At 41.9% G+C, this 17,952-nt stretch overlaps 1 protein-coding gene across 1 annotated transcript in view; it reads left to right on the plus strand.

The window, feature by feature from the left end:
* Positions 1-16,088, plus strand: part of Tktl1 (transketolase like 1) — a 29,502-nt gene extending 13,414 nt beyond the window's left edge. The window contains exons 6-12 of the mRNA XM_027921760.1: positions 185-349; positions 6,692-6,848; positions 9,159-9,289; positions 12,280-12,363; positions 14,165-14,261; positions 14,411-14,530; positions 15,916-16,088. Of these exons, the coding sequence (XP_027777561.1) occupies positions 185-349; positions 6,692-6,848; positions 9,159-9,289; positions 12,280-12,363; positions 14,165-14,261; positions 14,411-14,530; positions 15,916-16,088 (927 nt within the window). The remainder of the gene's footprint in view (positions 1-184; positions 350-6,691; positions 6,849-9,158; positions 9,290-12,279; positions 12,364-14,164; positions 14,262-14,410; positions 14,531-15,915) is intronic.
* Positions 16,089-17,952: the final 1,864 nt, after the last annotated feature.

Below are 17,952 nucleotides of genomic sequence, written 5' to 3' on the forward strand. Positions count from 1 at the left end.
AATGTCAGAAATCTTCCTGTTGAGTTGTGGAGTGTTTTCCTATACGGCAAGTGGGGCTTAAGAGTATGTGAAATAAAAAGAGATTATTTAATTTCTTCATCAAGATAACAATTTGTAATTCTACAAAATTGTGCCTGCCTTCTAAGTGCATTCCAAGAAATCATGCCACTTGACTTTCTTCTAGGTGTCTACTCGAAAAGCATGTGGTTTGGCTCTAGCTAAGCTGGGCCATGCAAACAACAGAGTCATTGTGCTGGATTGTAACACCAAGAACTCCACCTTCTCTGAGATATTCAAGAAAGAGCACCCTGAACGATTCATTGAGTGTTTTATTGCTGAGCAAAACATGGTGAGTGTGCTGTGCCACCCTCTTGGGGCTTCTCATTGACCATCAGTGGCCCACTGGACACAGAAGATCCACCCTGCATTACTGTTTTTCTTTCCATTTATAAAAGCTACAGACTGGAGACAAAGTCCCCTGAGAAATAGGAGGCAAGTAGCCAGATATAGTTAAGAGGTGGCCTCCAGGACTGCTAAGAGAGGCATGGTAGATTGCCCAGCACCCTCTGGACATCCTGTCCAGGTAGGTAGACAGCAACAGTTCAAGCACACCAGGCCTAAAGCTTCTTGAGCTTCCTATTATCTTTTTCTATCCAGGCTAGACCCAATAAGTAGGCAATCCTTTAGCTACTCAGGCAAATACATTGACATGCCAACAAGAATGTGGTTTCTCCCTTCCTACTGGGGCCCAGGGCCTTATAAAATCATGCTTTAAGAATTAGTTGCTGGGGCTGGGGATGTGGCTCAAGCGGTAGCACGCTCGCCTGGCATGCGTGCGGCCCGGGTTCGATCCTCAGCACCACATACAAACAAAGATGTTGTGTCTGCCGAAAACTAAAAATAAATAAATAAATAAAAATATTAAAAAATAATAATTAGTTGCTGCTGGGCATGGTGGCACAGGCCTGTAATCCCAATGGCTGAAGAGACTGAGGCAGGAGCATCACAAGTTCAAAGCCAGCCTCAGCAACTTAATGAGGCCCTAAAAAAGAAACTTGGTGAGATCCTATCTCAAAATAAAATATAAAAAGGGCTGTGGCTGTGGCTTAAAGGTTAAGCATCCCTGGGTTCAGTCCCCGGTACAGGGGGGAGAAAAAAGGAGTTTCCAGCATTTAAAAATCAGAATATTTTTATATAGACTCTAACTCTCTAGAGTCTTTTCACAAATGGAAAGAGCTGCCACCATGGGCTGGTGTGCCTCCCTGATGCCATTTGGCTGGAGCCAAGCAGTAGTCCTAGCATTCACAATCAGCTTTTCATGGTTCCCATGCTTTTTTGGCCTACTCATTCCTTTATAGTCATTCCCTGGCCCTATCAGTACCAGAGTTCAAGCATCTCTGTTTAGTAAATAAAGTCATCACAATTGTAAGAATATGTATATTTGTTCATGGGTCTCATTAAGTTGTTTTCATTTTGAATGAAAAAAATATGGTCCTTAATTTTCTGTGTCAAACCTCCTGTCAAAAAGATTGTCCCTGACTCATTGATTCCTTCAGCTAATCACTGTGCTCTGTGCCTAATGATACAAACTCACAGTTGGGAGAAAACAGAAAAGAGGAGGCCAGAAGGTGGTATTTAGTATCATGATGTGGTTATGTTGAGAGTGAGGGTTGATCAGGGACAGCCTCTCAAGAGAGGTGATATTCAAGCTGGAACTCAGGTGACAAGGAATCAGTTGTGTACAGATGCGGGGGATAACATTCCCAGCAGAGGGTCTGGCTAGATAGATGTGAGGCAGGCCACAGTCTGAAATGCTTAAGGAATGGAGGGAAGGCCAGAGTGGCATTGTGAGCATAGAAGGAAATTGTCTCAGATTTGGTCTTGAAGGACCAAATCATAGGGTATTGTCAGCCACTTTCAGCAACCCTGGTTTTCTTGCAGTTTTCTGGGAAGCCATAGGAAAGCTTAAGCAGAAAAGGGACAGGGTGTGTTTTTCGAGACTATGCGACGTGATGGAGAGGTTGTTGGAGCTAAGGGTGGGGAAGAAACTGGAACATGGCTGTGTAATAGCTGTGGTCATGGGAGAGAAGTGGACTCATGAGCCTTCCCTGACAAGAGATCAGCAGCATGCAAGAGGCCAGGAGTTCCTAGGAGAGAGTGGTGTCACCTCTTGAGATGGACAAGACTGGGTGAGGAGGGGATAGGAGCTCTCTTTGGGCCCTAGAGGTGGGGGCAGAAAGTGGTATCTTCAGACATGTTCGCTCTGTAGCCACTGAATGTACTTTCTTTTTTATTGTTTTTTTAAAATAAATGACAGTGCAATGCATTACAATTCATATTACACATACAGAGCACAATTTTTCATACCTCTGGTTGTATATGAAGTATGTTCACACCAATTCATGTCTCCATACATGTACTTTTGATAATAATGATCATCACATTCCACCATCATTAATAATCCCATGCCCCCTCCCTTCCCCTCCCACCCCTCTGTCCTATGTAGAGTTCATCTATTGCTCCTATGCTCCCCCTCCCTACCCCACTATGAGTCAGTCTCTTTATATCAGAGAAAACATTGAGCATTTTTTTTTGTATTGGCTAACTTCACTTAGCATTATCTTCTCCAACTCCATCCATTTACCTGCAAATGCCATGATTTTATTCTCTTTTATTGCTGAGTAATATTCTATTGTATATATATGGCACATTTGCTTTATCCATTCATCTACTGAAGGGTATCTAGGTTGGCTCCACAGTTTAGCTATTGTGAATTATGCTGCTATAAACGTTGATGTGGCTGTGACCCTGTGGTATGCTGTTTTAAGTCCTTTGGGTATTGTGTCAAATGGTAGTTCCATTCCCAGTTTTCCAAGGAATTTTTATACTGCTTTCCAGATTGGCTGCACCGATTTGCAGTCCCACCAGCAGTGTGTGAATGTGCCTTTTTCTCCACATCCTCGCCAACACTTATTGTTGTTTGTCTCCATAATAGCTGCCATTCTGACAGGAATGAGATGATATCTTAAAGTAGCTTTGATTTGCATTTCTCTAATTGCTAGAGATGATGAACATTTTTTCATATATTTGCTGATTGATTGTGTATCATCTTCTGAGAAGTGTCTGTTCAGGTCCTTGGTCCATTTATTGATTGGGTTATTTGTTATTTTGGTGCTTAGCTTTTTGAGTTCTTTATATACTCTAGAGATTAGAGCTCTATCTGATGTGTGAGGGGTAAAAAATTTGCTCCCAAGATGTAGGCTCTCTATTCACCTCATAGATTGTTTCTTTTGCTGAGAAGAAACTTTTTAGTTTGAATCCATCCCATTTATTGATTCTTGGTTTTAATTCTTGTGCTATACGAGTCTTATTAAGGAAGTTGAGGCCTAGTCCCACATGATGGAGATTAGGGCCTAATTTTTCTTCTGTTAGACACAGAGTCTCTGGTTTAATTCCTAGATCGGGCCTAATTTTTCTTCTATTATACACAGAGTCTCTGGTTTAATTCCTAGGTCCTTGATCCACTTTGAGTTTTGTGCATGGTGAGAGATAGGAATTTAATTTCATTTTGTTGCATACAGATTTCCAGTTTTCCCAGCACCATTTGTTGAGGAGGCTATCTTTTCTCCAATGCATGTTTTTGGCACCTTTGTCTAATATAAGATAATTTTAATTTTGTAGGTTAGTCTCTGTCCTCTATTCTATACCATTGGTCTATCAGTCTGGTTTGGTGCCAATACACTGAATGCATTTTCCTAAGCTACATATCCCTCTGTCAAGTTTTAAAGTTAATATCTGATTTTTTTTTGGTACCAGGAATCGGTCCCAGGGATGCTTAACCACTGAATCACATACCCAGCCTTTTTTTATATTTTATTTTGATACAGGGCCTCACTATTTTACATAGTGCCTCAATAAATTGCTGAGGGTGGCTTTGAACTTGTGATCCTCCTGCCGTAGCCTCCCAAGTCACTGGGATTACAAGTGTGCCCACCCTGAATTTTTTTTTATATTTATTTTTTAGTTTTAGGTGGACACAATACCTTTATTTTTATGTGGTGCTGAGGATTTAACCTAGTGCTTCATGCATGCTAGGTGAGCACTCTTACCACTGAGCCACAACCCCAGCCACCTGAATTTTTTTTTTCTTTTGAGATGGGGTTTCACTAGGTTCACAGGCTAGCCTTGAATTCCCCGGACTCAAGTGATTCTCCTGCCACTGTCTCACAACTAGATAGGTCTACGGGCATAACACAACTGTGTCTGGCCTAACATCTGAATTTTTTAAAATATTTTTTTAGTGGTAGTTGGACACAATACCTTTATTTTATTTATTTATTTGTATGTGGTGCTGAGGATCCAACCCAGCACCTTGTACATGCTAGGCAAGTGTTCTGCTAAGCCACAACCCCAGCCCTAACATCTGAATTTTTAACCATAAATTAAATAGTTGGAAATGATATAATTGTCTGTTTATTAAAATTTGTGATATTTCAGTAGTCAAGTTATCCAGTTAAAGGTTACTCCAAGATATTTTTCTTTAGAAATTAAATCACTTTTTCTACTTGAATTTTTTTTTTAATTGTATTTTTTTTTAATTAATTTTATTTTTAGTTTTTCGGCGGACACAACATCTTTTGTTTGTATGTGGTGCTGAGGATCGAACCCGGGCCGCACGCATGCCAGGCGAGCACGCTACCGCTTGAGCCACATCCCCAGCCCTCTACTTGAATTTTTATTTGCATTCCTTCCCCCCAATATCTTTATTCCTAAAAGCCTTTTATTTTTTAAAATATTTTTTTATTTGTAGATGGACACAATATCTGTATTTATTTATTTATTTATTTTTACGTGGTGCTGGGGATTGAACCCAGTGCCTCAAACATGCAAGGCAGGCACTCTACCACTGAGCTACAACCCCAGCCCAAAAGCCTTTTATTGATTGTCTTGTTCTCTGGAACAAAAATACAGATTGATAGCTTTTTAAAATTTTTCTTTTATGAATAGGCCTCTAAGCATTAGAATTTTTTTCTTCTGGATTGAGTTATGGTTGTTACTATTTGTTAATATACCTGTGGATAAATATAATTGAATAAGACTTAGAAGAAATTCTATTAACTTTTTTTCATTTTAATCATGTAAGTGCTAAGAAACCTTATTCACATAAACAAATTTGATTAGGAATGTCATTCAGTTCCTTCTCCATTACAAACCAAAAAAATCACATAATGATCTTTCATTTAAAGTTGTTTGTAGCCAGGCGCAGTGATACACAACTGTAATCCCAACTACTTGGGAAACTGAGACAGGAATGTCACCAGTCCAGTTCCAGGCCAATCTGGATAAGATAGTGAGACCCTGTCTCAAAAAAGTTGTTTGTAAAAATTATTTGTATAGTTGATAGTTCCATTGCGATCTCATTCTGTTTTGTTAAAAAGAATTGAAAACCACTTGACTTGTGAAAGGATTTGTCATCTGATTATTTACATTCTTTGCTTTATTAGTGCCGGCATAATTATTTCCAAGTATCCTCTTTAATTCAGTTGGAGGTTTACTACTCCAAGTGTTGCTCTCTATAAGATTGAAGTGGGTGAGAACATGCCTTTTGGGGGTTAGGTTGTTGGTAGGTGATTTTTAGAGAGACAGTATAAAAGGAGCCACCAGCTGTTTCTCTAGCAGATGAATGTAACCCAGTTGCTACACAGTCAAAGATCTTGCTTGCCTGCCTTTGAAACCAGCTACAGTGACACCCACCTTGGTAAGTCCTTATTTACTCCTGGAGATGTTTGTATTCCAATTTGAAGTCTACTGGGATACATGAGCCTGGAGTTGCAGAGACAGAAAGGAATAGTAAGGAATAAATTAGGGGTTGTTAAAATGTGAGTATCAGAGTAACAAGAGGTGCACAGTCCAATGAAGCAGCAGGACTGGTCCCATTACAACCTCACGGAAACCTCCAGCAGAACATGCTTTGAGAAAAGAAGGGTGACTTCTTGAGCCAAATGCTTCTGAGAGGCCAAGTGAGATGCCAGCTGAGGTCAGGAGACCACTCACATTTGGCAGCCTCAAGGTCATTTATGGGGCTGGCAACCTAGATGAAGTAGGCTATGGAGAAAATGGGAGATGAGACGGTGGGGACAATAACAATAGATGACTTTCTACGAAGTTTTCTGTGAAGTACATAGATGTGGGACAGTCTCTGGAGGGAGGATGAGGCAGAATAGGAGAGTGGCAATGGAAGGTATTGGCGGGTATTGACTGGCAATAAGATGATACAAGAGAAAGGGAAAAACGGATTGAGTGGCATGGGGGGATCGTTGTGTACTTGGAGACACCATGTTGGAGACACTTGAGAATGCAAGAGAAGAATGGGATCTAGGATAACCAGTAGGCAGGCCCTTCTCAAGGAGAGGCAGGTGAGCCAGTAGGAAGGGATGGGGCAGATGTGAAACACTTCATCTCTTCATTTCTCGTTCCTCAGAAGGTATCGAGATAAGGGTCCCATAAGAGCATGAAAGGCAGGGAATGAGGGTACAAAAGGTTTGAGAAAGAAGAGAACAGAAAAGAAACATGCTAGGACTGCAGCGCAGTCTTAAATATCCAGAATAGGAATTATCATAGGGACTTTGCTATCTAAATTAGGTGGGAAAAGGGTCCAGGAATGTTCTAATTCATGTTCTCTGTGTTGCAGGTGAGCGTGGCACTGGGCTGTGCCACCCGTGGCCGGACCATTGCTTTTGCTAGCACTTTTGCTGCCTTTTTGACCCGAGCATTTGATCAGATCCGCATGGGAGCCATCGCTCAAATCAGCATCAACCTTATTGGTTCTCACTGTGGGGTATCCGTTGGTATGAGTTCTGAATGCCATTATCTTGATAGCTTTCTTCTTCCTTTTCAGAGAAACCTTAGCACATGATTGCTTAAATCTTGCATTCTTTTATGGTTCCCTGAAGTTTGACTCTTCAGGACTTGTTATTTGTTTGGTTTGGTTTGGGTTTTGGTGCTGAGGATTGAACCCAAGAATACTTTACTGCTGAGCTACATCCCTAGCCCTTTTTATTTTTTATTTTGAGACAGGTATCACTACATTGTTCAGGCTGGCCTCCAATTTGTGATCCTTCTGCCTTAGCCTCCTGAGTTACTAGGATAACAGGCATTTGCCACCAGGCCCAGCTCAGGACTTCTTTTTTAAAAACTCTATTGTGCAGGCTGGGGTTTTGGCTCAGTGGTAGAGCGCTTGCCTCACATGTGTGAAGCCCTGGATTCAATCCCCAGCACCACATAAAAATAAGTAAATTAAATAAAGGTATCCTGTCCATCTACAACTAAAAAAAAATTTTTAAATCTCTATTGTGCTTTAAATGCTTCGAATACTTAGGTAAACTTTGAGGCGAATCTCTTGGTGTTACTGTAAAGTGCTCATTCTCAGTCATTGAGAAATAAGTATCCTGAGGCCTCTTGGATGTCTTACTGCATATAAATAAGGACAGCACAGAGTCCCAGAATTCTTTTCTGCACTTTGCCTGGTCACCATCTTTACTGGGATGAGAAATGTGGGCAGAGGAAAGAGAAGAAGGTTCTGTCTGGATACCACTCAGATGGAAGTGGGGCTGGAATCACCAAAGTACCTTTGTGCTTTGGGCAGTGGGAGCCCTTAAGGAACAAAAGGCAGGGAAATAGACTGATGGAAATCATTTCAGGAGCAATAACCTTCCATGGAGGAACAGAAGGACACAACAGGAAGTAGGGAAGCCCACAAGAGGGTTGAAATAGGGTGGGAGTTAGTGTAGGGTGGAAAACCAAGGGTGAACCTGAGAGAGCCTGGAGAAAAAAGAAAACATTGCCACAGATTGGAGGGTCTGCAGCTGTATGAAAATCTGAAAGCAAGTCTCACTTGGGAGATGGCAGGGAGTCATGTTCATGAATGGTGGAAATGATGGAAAGATGATTCACCTGACCTGCTTGGTGGGACAGGTCATCTAGGCAGATTTAATGCTTACATTTGCTGCTATAATGCTGAAGAAGCACACTGGGGAGCCATCTAAGCAATTCCCTAGGTTAGTTAGATTGGATTAAGAAGGCTCTGGATAGAGCTAGGAGTCACAGCTGGGCAGGTGGTTGCAGGTGCAGATGTTTGTCCAGGGAGGGAGCAGAGAACCAAAGCTGCTGAGGCACAGCAGCATTGAAAGGTGGGCAGGGCTAGAGGCCTGGAAGAGAGTCCCAGAGTCTTTTCCCAGGCTTGGGTTCTGTGTAAGTTTGAAAATCAAGTCAGCTACAGGGAGAAATGGCTCTTAAGTCCAACCCAGAGAGGATCTAGACTTCTGGGGGTAGGCCATTGTCCCAGGCAAGGCAGTGTGCACAGTGGTGTCCTCTTCCTTGCTGGGAAGAGCTAGACTGCAACTTCATACATTGCAGTTTCTCTTTCAACAGAATTTCTGACCAGGAACCGTTTCCAAATACATTCTAAGGCACACTAAGTTATAATAGCACCCCGAGGTGTCCTCAAAGGTGTGTGGCATTCAACTACTTGGAAAGCCTAGAGAAATGGAGTCAGAAACTCCAATCCACAAAACCCAGTGTCTTTTTTTTTTAATTTTAATATTTATTTCTTAGTTCTCGGCAGACACAACATCTTTGTTTTGCATGTGGTGCTGAGGATCGAACCCGGGCCGCACGCATGCCAGGCAATCGCGCTACCGCTTGAGCCACATCCCCAGCCCAAAACCCAGTGTCTTAAGGGGGAGAAAGTAGAAGAGCAGAGAAGGAGGGTCAAAATGTGAGGGGACCTTCCTAAGTAGAATAGGAATGATTAGAGACTCAGGCCAATTCAGGCCACCAAAACTCAGGGAAGAGAGCATCATGTCAACTTAGACAGTATTAGTATCAAGTGACAGAGATCAGTCATTCTGAAAGGTCAATTGTGAGCCTAACCCAACTTGATTCATCTAGATCTCAAGGGAGATAGACATGTGAAAGCTCAATATAAATTATAATGAGTTACAGCGATATCAAAGTTGGACCATTTTGGTGGGCTCTGCTATTGTTTGGGGCACCCTGTGGCAATGAGAATTGTTACCTCTCAAGAGCAGGTAAGCAGGCAGAGGGTAGCTTATTGGAGGTGTTGTGCTCATATTTTTGTTGGGCTATGGTTTTCTCAGGTGAAGATGGCCCCTCCCAGATGGCCCTGGAAGATCTGGCCATGTTCCGAGCAGTTCCCAACTGCACTATTTTTTATCCAAGTGATGCTGTCTCCACGGAACATGCTATTTATTTAGCAGCCAATACCAAGGTATGTTTAATGGGATACTGGTTGAGACAGAAAATGCTCTAAGGGGCTGGGGATATAGCTTATTTGGTTGAGTGCTTGCCTCACATGCACCAGGCCCTGGGTTCAATCCCCAGCACCAGAAAAAAAAGGCTCTGCTCCAAGTTTAGTACTGATGGGATTTTCCCCCTTTTTCATGTCTCTGAGGGGCAACCTCTACTCTCATTTCCACCACAGCCTTGTTTTGCCTCTTGTGAACTTTCTAGAAATGGAATCAGATAACAAGGATGAAATCATAAAACAATCTCCAAGATATAGTAAATAGGGGCTGAGGATGTAGCTCAGTGGTGATAGTATTATTTTTTTAAGTATGATCTTTACAGCAACAGGTAATTTTGTGCACAGACACACTGGCATTATAACAGATTCAAACCATATGAAAGGGGCTGGGGTTGTGGCTTAGTGGTAGAGCACTTGTCTGGCACATGTGAGGCACTGGGTTCGATCCTCAATACCACATAAAAATAAATAAAGAACTTTAAAACATGATATGAAAGGATGCTGAACAGAGCTTGTCTGCCTCTCTGGGTCAAGGCTAAGGGCAAGAAATGGGAAGCACTTTGGGTATTCTAAATGGGTAAGAGGTTTAACAAAGCATGCTTATGAAATCATAGGAGTGGGATCCAGGTGGTGTCCCAAACTGTGGAGTATTCACCCACCAGTGTAGCTGCCACTCTGAGGCCACTGCTAGGCCTATGGGACTTAGATATACCCAAGCTGGGTGCAGTGGTGCACATCTGTAGTTCCATTATAGTTCTACTCAAGACCTGGAGTGGGAGGATCCCTTGAGTTTGAGACCAGCCTAGGAAACGGCAAGACCCTGACTCAAAACAACAAAAACAAGGCACACCCAGTTGCCTCAGCCAGGCATAAAGAAGCCACTGCTTCTGCCACCACTGCCTCTTAAAATCTAGAAAACTAGAGAGTGGACAATAGGTACTAGTGCAGACAAACCCCAGGATGCCCAGCTCTGGCTCACTGTTGGAAACAGCTCAGAAAGCCACATATGCTCCCCTTGGGAGGTCTTGTATAATAACATTAGATGGTAGAGTTAAATTCCTGTCTAGACCCTAGCTGTAAGGGAGCTTAGGGAATATAATGTCAGTATTTTTCCAACCTGTCCATGATGTTTACCAGACTCCCTCAGCACCTCTGGCCCTGTACCTCACCTATGCCTCTGCACAGGTAACATTGGCACACTCAGGACAGAGTGCATGAATTTCCTTTCTGAACATTCACAACACATATGCATAGACATTTCTATGATTTTTTGAAGTGGGTTCACATCATACATATTATTCTGGACTGACTTTTTTTACTTGTTTTGGGTTGGGGAATTTTTATTTTATTTATTTATTTATTTTGGTTTTTGGTTTTTGGTTTTCTTGGTGTTGAATGGAACCCAGGGCCTTGCACATGCTAGGCAAGTGCGCTACCACTGAGCTACATCCTCAGCCCCTATTTACTATATCTTGGAGATTGTTTTATGATTTCATCCTTGTTATCTGATTCCATTTCTAGAAAGTTCACAAGAGGCAAAACAAGGCTGTGGTGGAAATGAGAGTAGAGGTTGCCCCTCAGGATGAGGGGAATGACTGGAAGGAGACATGAAAGAACTCTGAGCTGATGGATGTGCTGGGTGCTAGTTACGTGGTGTGTGCCCTTTGCCAAGGTTCAAGGGGGCTACACTTAGCATTTGTGCATTTTTCCTTTAGCTAGGTTATATCTCAAGACACACAAAATAAAGCTGCTTTATAACATGAATGAACGAAAGCAATGTTTTCTTTTAAATATTTATTTTTTAGTTTTAGGTGGACACAATATTTTATGTGGTGCTAAGGATTGAACCCAGTGACTCATGCATGCCAGACGAGCGCTACCACTTGAGCCACATCCCAAGCCCAACAAAAGCAATGTTTTGCTCTCCCCAACCCGTGTGGGCAGCTGAACTTAAAAGTCACTCATGTAAATTTCCAGGGACACCAAATAAAACACAGACACACACTTTACCTTTAAACAAGCTTCAGGATGGCTTCTCCGCTCGCGGCCTCAAGTTCCCCAACTGGGAGAGCAAGAGAAAGTCACCAGGGGCTGGTGAGAGAGAGCAAGCACGTTCGGAAGTGGGCTTTTATTGGGGGACCCTTAGTCTTAGAAAGTTCTATCCAAAAAAGGCCAGAAGGGGCAGGGTCACAAGGGATAGGTGAGTGTAATTCAACCCAAGGGGTGACACCTACATCTGAAGACATGCCTTAGACTTCCTGAGCTGGGACAATGCCCAAGTTATCATGAAATGTAGTAATCAGTTGGAGCCTCTTGCTTCAGAATGGAAGGCTAGGGTCATTCAGAGTGGCTCCCCACAATGTTTCCTGGCTGATGTTTTAGTTTGTAATGCATCATTTATATATTAATGTAAGTTAGCAAATACTTTAACTAGACATTTGAGATTTTATTATGCTCCTAAATGTTTATGTATGCAAGTTGATAGTAAAACTCTATTTACACATTTTATTGGGAAAAGGTGAGTCATTTTACATTCATATGTTTAAGGTCTTTCTAACAATGAAGTATTACAAGCTATATGGTGGCAAAACTTAATTTTTAACATTACATTATGGGCTTTCTAGTCAACATGAATCAGTGCCTCTGTCCTGAGTTTATTTCGGTGGAGACAGAACAAGTCAATGAGAATTTGGGAAATGTTTTCTAAGTTAATAAAAGGGACAGTTTGGAAAGCTTGTCACTAAGGGCATCTGCCAGGGTCCCACTTGGGCTATTGCCTGGCCCAGTAGCACAGTCCAGTTCACTCGTGGTTGTACATGTTTGTCCCTTGCTTCAAAATGTATGGTTGATTGTTTAGTAGACACTCAGTCTTCCTCTTTCCCACTTCCTGATGGTTTATGGGAATTTATAGCTTGATTTTATAAATTGTGTGTCTGGTTTACATTATGCCCTAGGGAATGTGTTTCATTCGAACCAGCCGGCCAGAAACTGCGGTTCTTTATACTCCTCAAGAAACCTTTAAGATTGGACAGGCTAAGGTAAGGCTCAAGTTCTGCAGTGTTATCCAGTATCGTATTTATGTATTTATGTAAAGAGAACTGTTATAAACCTTGCCCTAGGCATCCTCACAAACAATAATTTTTTTCTTTTTCTTTTGTTTTTAAAAAGTCAATTGTGACGGGGCTAGGGTTGTGGCTCAGCGGTAGAGCACTCACCTAGCATGTGTGAGGCCCTGGGTTCAATCCTAAGCACCACATAAAAATAAATAAATAAAATGAAGGTATTGTGTCCAACTACAACTGAAAAAAATTTTTTAAAAAATCACTCGTGACCTTTGCCTGATTTTCCTTAGGAAGGAGCCTTCTGACAGTTTAGTTTGACCTGCACTTTTCTCTTTTCCAAATGTAGTCTTTTTGTTGAACTCTTATAACAACTCAAAGGCACTTGAGTTTGTTGACTGTAATTTTTCACAGTCTCAAATTAAACAAAATCAAGAAAAACCAGTCCAAATGAGTAATATATATCTGCTAGGTTCATATTTTATAGATCTAAGGCCAGGTTTTAAAAAAAAAAAAACATAAACCATTTTGCTGGGGGAGATTCTTTGACCCTGTGGTTTATTTTGTGCATGGAATATAGCTTTATCTGTAGGCCTCATGATTAAAGCTTGACATTACTGGGCACTTTGCATAAAATCCCTGGGAAACTCAGATTATCAGCCCTTATTGTAGATGAGGATCAGAGAAAGTAAACACCTTGCCCAAGGCTTCACAGGTCCTGAGCACCAGGACCAGGATTCGGGCCCAGGCATAAGCTCAGCCTCTCTGGGCCTCTCCACCAAATTGTCCACTTCCTGCTGTGCCTACCTGTCCAAGATGCATATGGGGAAAATTAGAAAAGACTGTGAAGAAAGTTTGTGACTCTACTTACTACCTACAGAGTATTATGGGCATTTTGGCATGTTTCCTTCCTGCTTTCTTCCTAGGCATATGTATATATTTTACACAATTGAGATCATACTTTAGTAGAATACACAATTTAAAATGCCATTGCTCTCTCTCCTTTTTTTTCCATTTAGGGATACTGGGGATTGGACTCGGGCAGTCACCCACTGAGCCACATCCCCAGCCCTATTTTGTATTTTATTTAGAGACATGGTCTTACTGAGTTGCTTAGGGCCTTGCCATTGCTGAGGCTGGCTTTGAACTCATGATCCTCCTGCCTTAGCCTCTTGAGCCACTGGGATTATAGGCGTGCACCACTGCACCCAGCTGAAGGATCTTTCTTATATCTCTTTTGTCTTTTTGTTTCCTAAAATTTTCTTGGTCCTGAGGAAAAAAAATAAATTTTCTAATGGTGAAGGATGAAACTTTAAAGTGTGTATGTATGTATATGGTAACATGCATGGGCATGGGTAATTAAATGGTTGGGTTTTGCAAAGTGGACATAGATGTGTATGTACATATGTATATATGTGGTTTGGGCTAGGGGTACTGGTGATCAAACCCAGGGCCTGTACATGCTAGGCATTAAAGAATCATTTTATTTATGCATTATATAAGAACTTAATAATTTGTATTGTAAGTCAAGAGAAGACAAATTTGCAAAAAAAAAGAGTATGTCAGGATTTTAAATGCATCTGATTCAGCCTTTTTTCTAGTGAATTATTAAGGAGTGACATTATTAGCATTGGGGAATAGCAGTGTAGCAGAATGCCCTCTGATTTGAGATATGCTTTATTATTTATTTATTTCTTACATACATGACAATAGTGGAATGCATTGCATTCATAATTAGATGTAGTAACCACAGTACTTTGTTTTGTTGGTGCTATACCAGGTTGTCTGCCAAAGTGTCAATGACAAAGTCACGGTTATTGGAGCTGGAATTACTCTGCATGAAGCCTTAGTGGCTGCTGATGATCTCTCTAAACAAGGTCAGTTGGTTGTTTCTGAACATTGAAGTTCATCCTTGGAAGAGGCAGGACTTTGCCTACCTCATGTGCCCCAACAGGTTTATTTTTGTGCCTGCATATTCTATATTCTAAGTCTGCTTCTTACACCAAGCTGGTATTACTTTCTTCAGATATTTTTATCCGTGTCATTGATCTGTTTACCATTAAACCCCTGGATGTTGCCACCATCATTTCCAATGCAAGAGCCACAGGCGGCCGGATTATCACAGTGGAGGATCACTACCTAGAAGGTGTGTGCAGGCATCATGAATGTGTTTGAAAGTTTATTTTGGCAAGAAGTGTTTTTTGTTTGTTTGTTTGTTTGTTTCCTTGATTGGAGATGTTCCATGCTCTTGGGCATCAGTGCCCATCTACTACTCACCCAAAGATAACATTTTTTTGATAGTTCTGGGATTGAACCCAAGGCCTCACACATACTGGACATGCATTCTATCTCTGAGCCATATCCCTGGTTCACAACATACCTTTATTATTGTTCTTTGCAAGTGTATTAATGTAGGGATCTTCTCACCCAGCCCATAATGCTCTTGTGTGTCCCCAGCACACTGTCCAGTCACCAAGGTGGGTTGTTGGCAACACAGAGGAGTGGCTAACTCAGTACTGAACAGGGAGCAGTCACAGAAAGCTTTATTTACAGTTTAATTTTGAGTTTGAATGATTAGTAGTTTACTTGCCATCTCCCAAAATAGTACCTTGCAAAGAATAAAGTAAATGCAGGAAAAGAGCATATGGTAGGGAGGGAGAGAGGGCTGAGTGACACTTGGACTTGAGAAGGTTAACCCACATGATGTGATCTGATGAGGAGCTTCATATGTTCTCATGATGGCTCCCAGGACCACATCCTGATGGATGATTCTCTGGAAGCACTCCCTGCATGTGGCACCCAGTTGCCCTCCTGGTTGAGGTTTATCACAGGAGAAGGGCATGTGGTGGGTTCCACTAGTATAGGAACCTTGGTTGAAGACTGGAGAAGTCTACCTCACTCCCTGCCATGAGACACACAGAGAAAAACACTTCTCATGTGTGCTATATCTATCCAGGTATGCCTCTTAGAGACTCAGAGCCCTGCATTTCTATTGGGGGCTGCTCACATTGACACCCTCTGCCAGGCACATAACAAATTTCCAATTCTTGGCAGAAAAGTGGGTGCTTGCTTAGTCCATGTTGTTCTTACAAATAGTCCAGACAGAGGGACCACTGCTATCAGCAGAGAAATCATCCCAGCAGTGCAAGCTGCTTGCACCAACTGAGGGCCTATCTTGCAAGCTAATAGCCTCAGACCTGCTTGTCTGCACAATGAACCTGCACAGTTCATTGGTTCATCTTAGTGGTTTTGACATCCTTCACAGTTTTGAGAATCTGCTCCATAGACCCTCCCACATCCATGGAGCCTAGGTTGACAGTAGACCCTGTTATATGTGGGGGTGGGAGCAAACTGGAGTCTTGGAATTTAAGATGAGAACTCCTTAGGCCAGTTGGAGAAGACTATGTGATTCAGTGACTAGGGAAAATATTTCCCTGTGGGAGCCAGCAAGTTCAAAGGTCTGTATATTTTGTAGCTTTAAGGCTCACTAGCTACCTCCAGAAAAGTTCCTAATATCCCTTGCTTCCCCAGGTGGCATTGGGGAAGCTGTCTCTGCAGCTGTCTCCATGGAGCCTGACATCCTGGTTCATCAGCTGGCAGTGATGGCAGTGCCTCGGAGGGGGAGACCCAGCGAGCTGCTGGATACATTTGGAATCAGTGCCAGACACATCATCGTGGCTGTGAAATGCATGTTGATGAACTAAAATAGCTGTTGATTCTGTCTTAGAAGACTGGCCTCTGTACCTTATATTTAGGCTTGTTCTAAAACCATTGTTGAAACTCTTGACCTTTGCTCTCCTTAAAGCCAGCTAACACCTTTCTTCATTCCTAATTCACAAATCCCAGTTAACCACTTTCCTTTTCAACAATGACTATATATATACATGTCCTCCTTTTTGAATCATTAAAGTGGATTATAAATTTTAAGTGACAAGAAATAGCAACCATCTGATATTAAGTTTCCTACACATAAATAGGTGAGGATCACTGTAGAAGTGACAGTTTCGTAAATGTATTTCCCTCATAAGAGAACAAAATTGCATTGAATTGTAGACCACAGTAGCCCTGGTTTCATATACTGCCATTCCCAGTTTGAGATTCCATGTGCTGCCTTCTTACCTGCAGTTTCCTGGGTAATGTGTGACTTCAGCTGCACCAGAGTTTCCTCTGTTGTTTGCCTTCATCTCCCCACCACAATTCAGAGGCTGTCGAGCAGCAGCCAAAGCTGTTAGGATGTCCTGTGCTGCTTGTGGTGACTGTTCTGTGAAAACATGAGGGCACAGCTAGACCTGTTCCCTATACTGTTCAAGTCGTTGTTAATAAAGCATTTCAAAAGCAGCTGCTTTATTCTGTTTGCGCCTTCCATGAGATTTGATTTCTCCTTGAATAAGAGAGGTCCTAAATATGAGAGGAGCTTCTGTCTAAAACAGATGGAGAGAGCCCTAGCCCCAAGAATAAACATGGAAAAGGATAATAAGCTAGCCTGCAGAATCCTCACTAGAGAATCATGTATGGCTTGAAAATTCACCCCTGAGCCAACTCATTCCCAGCAGCCAGAACACAAGAAAGGTACCAGCCAGATAAAGATGGGCCTGAGTTTTAAAATCATACCAGGTGTGCCTGGTATATCATATTCCTTATTTTTATTACCGCCATTAAGTGGTCATCAGGGATTTTTGGAGTCTTGACTGTTGTGCCCAAGGAATTGTTTTAGCATGAGCTGTAGAGACCAGCGTAGGAGTTGGAGTCCTCAAGGCCTACTCATTTTACTCCTGCCCTTCTGTACTCCTGAGCTAGTTTCCTGGCCTGTAAAATGAGTATAGTTATTCTACTAACTTCATAAGATTTCAATATTATTTTGTAAAGGTAACATGATAGACGATGATTATAGAAAATTGATAAAATGCAAATGATCGATTTTTTTTACATCACATTTCTCACCATCTCAGGGTAATTGTTTCTCATGCTCCATGCAGAAACATGCATGATTGATTCTGTCTTAGAAGACTGTGTACAGTTCAGTGCACAGCCACAGCAAGTTAATTTTAAAACATTCTATTGCCCACCCCCCTCCAAAGAAACACTGTGCACTTTCTTACTTTCCATGTAGCCAGGCATGATGGTGCATGCCTGTAATCCCAGCAGCTTGGGAGCTGAGTCAGGAGGATCGCAAGTTCAAGGTCAGCCTCAGCAACTTAACAAGACCCTGTCTCAAGAAAGGGGCAGGGGCTAGGGATGTGGCTCAGTGGATAAGTGCCCCTGAGTTCAATCCCCAGTACAAAAAATTGGGGGGCTGGGATGTGACTCAGTGGTAGAGTGTTTGCCTGGAAAGCATGAAGCCCTAGGTTCAGTTTCTAGCCCCACAAAAAATGTCTTCATGTAACTTCCCAGTCTGGCAACCACTGATCTACTGTTTATGAATTTACCAATTTTGGATATTTCATAAGAATGGAATCTTACAGTATGAGGGTTTTTTTCTGGTTTCTTTTACTAAACAGTTCATTTGAGGTTTATTCATGTAGCCAGTGTCAGAACTTTATTCATTTTTACAGCCATATAATATCCTGT

The sequence above is a fragment of the Marmota flaviventris genome, chromosome X (genome assembly GCF_047511675.1).
Source record: "Marmota flaviventris isolate mMarFla1 chromosome X, mMarFla1.hap1, whole genome shotgun sequence".
NCBI classification, from domain to species: Eukaryota; Metazoa; Chordata; class Mammalia; order Rodentia; family Sciuridae; genus Marmota; species Marmota flaviventris.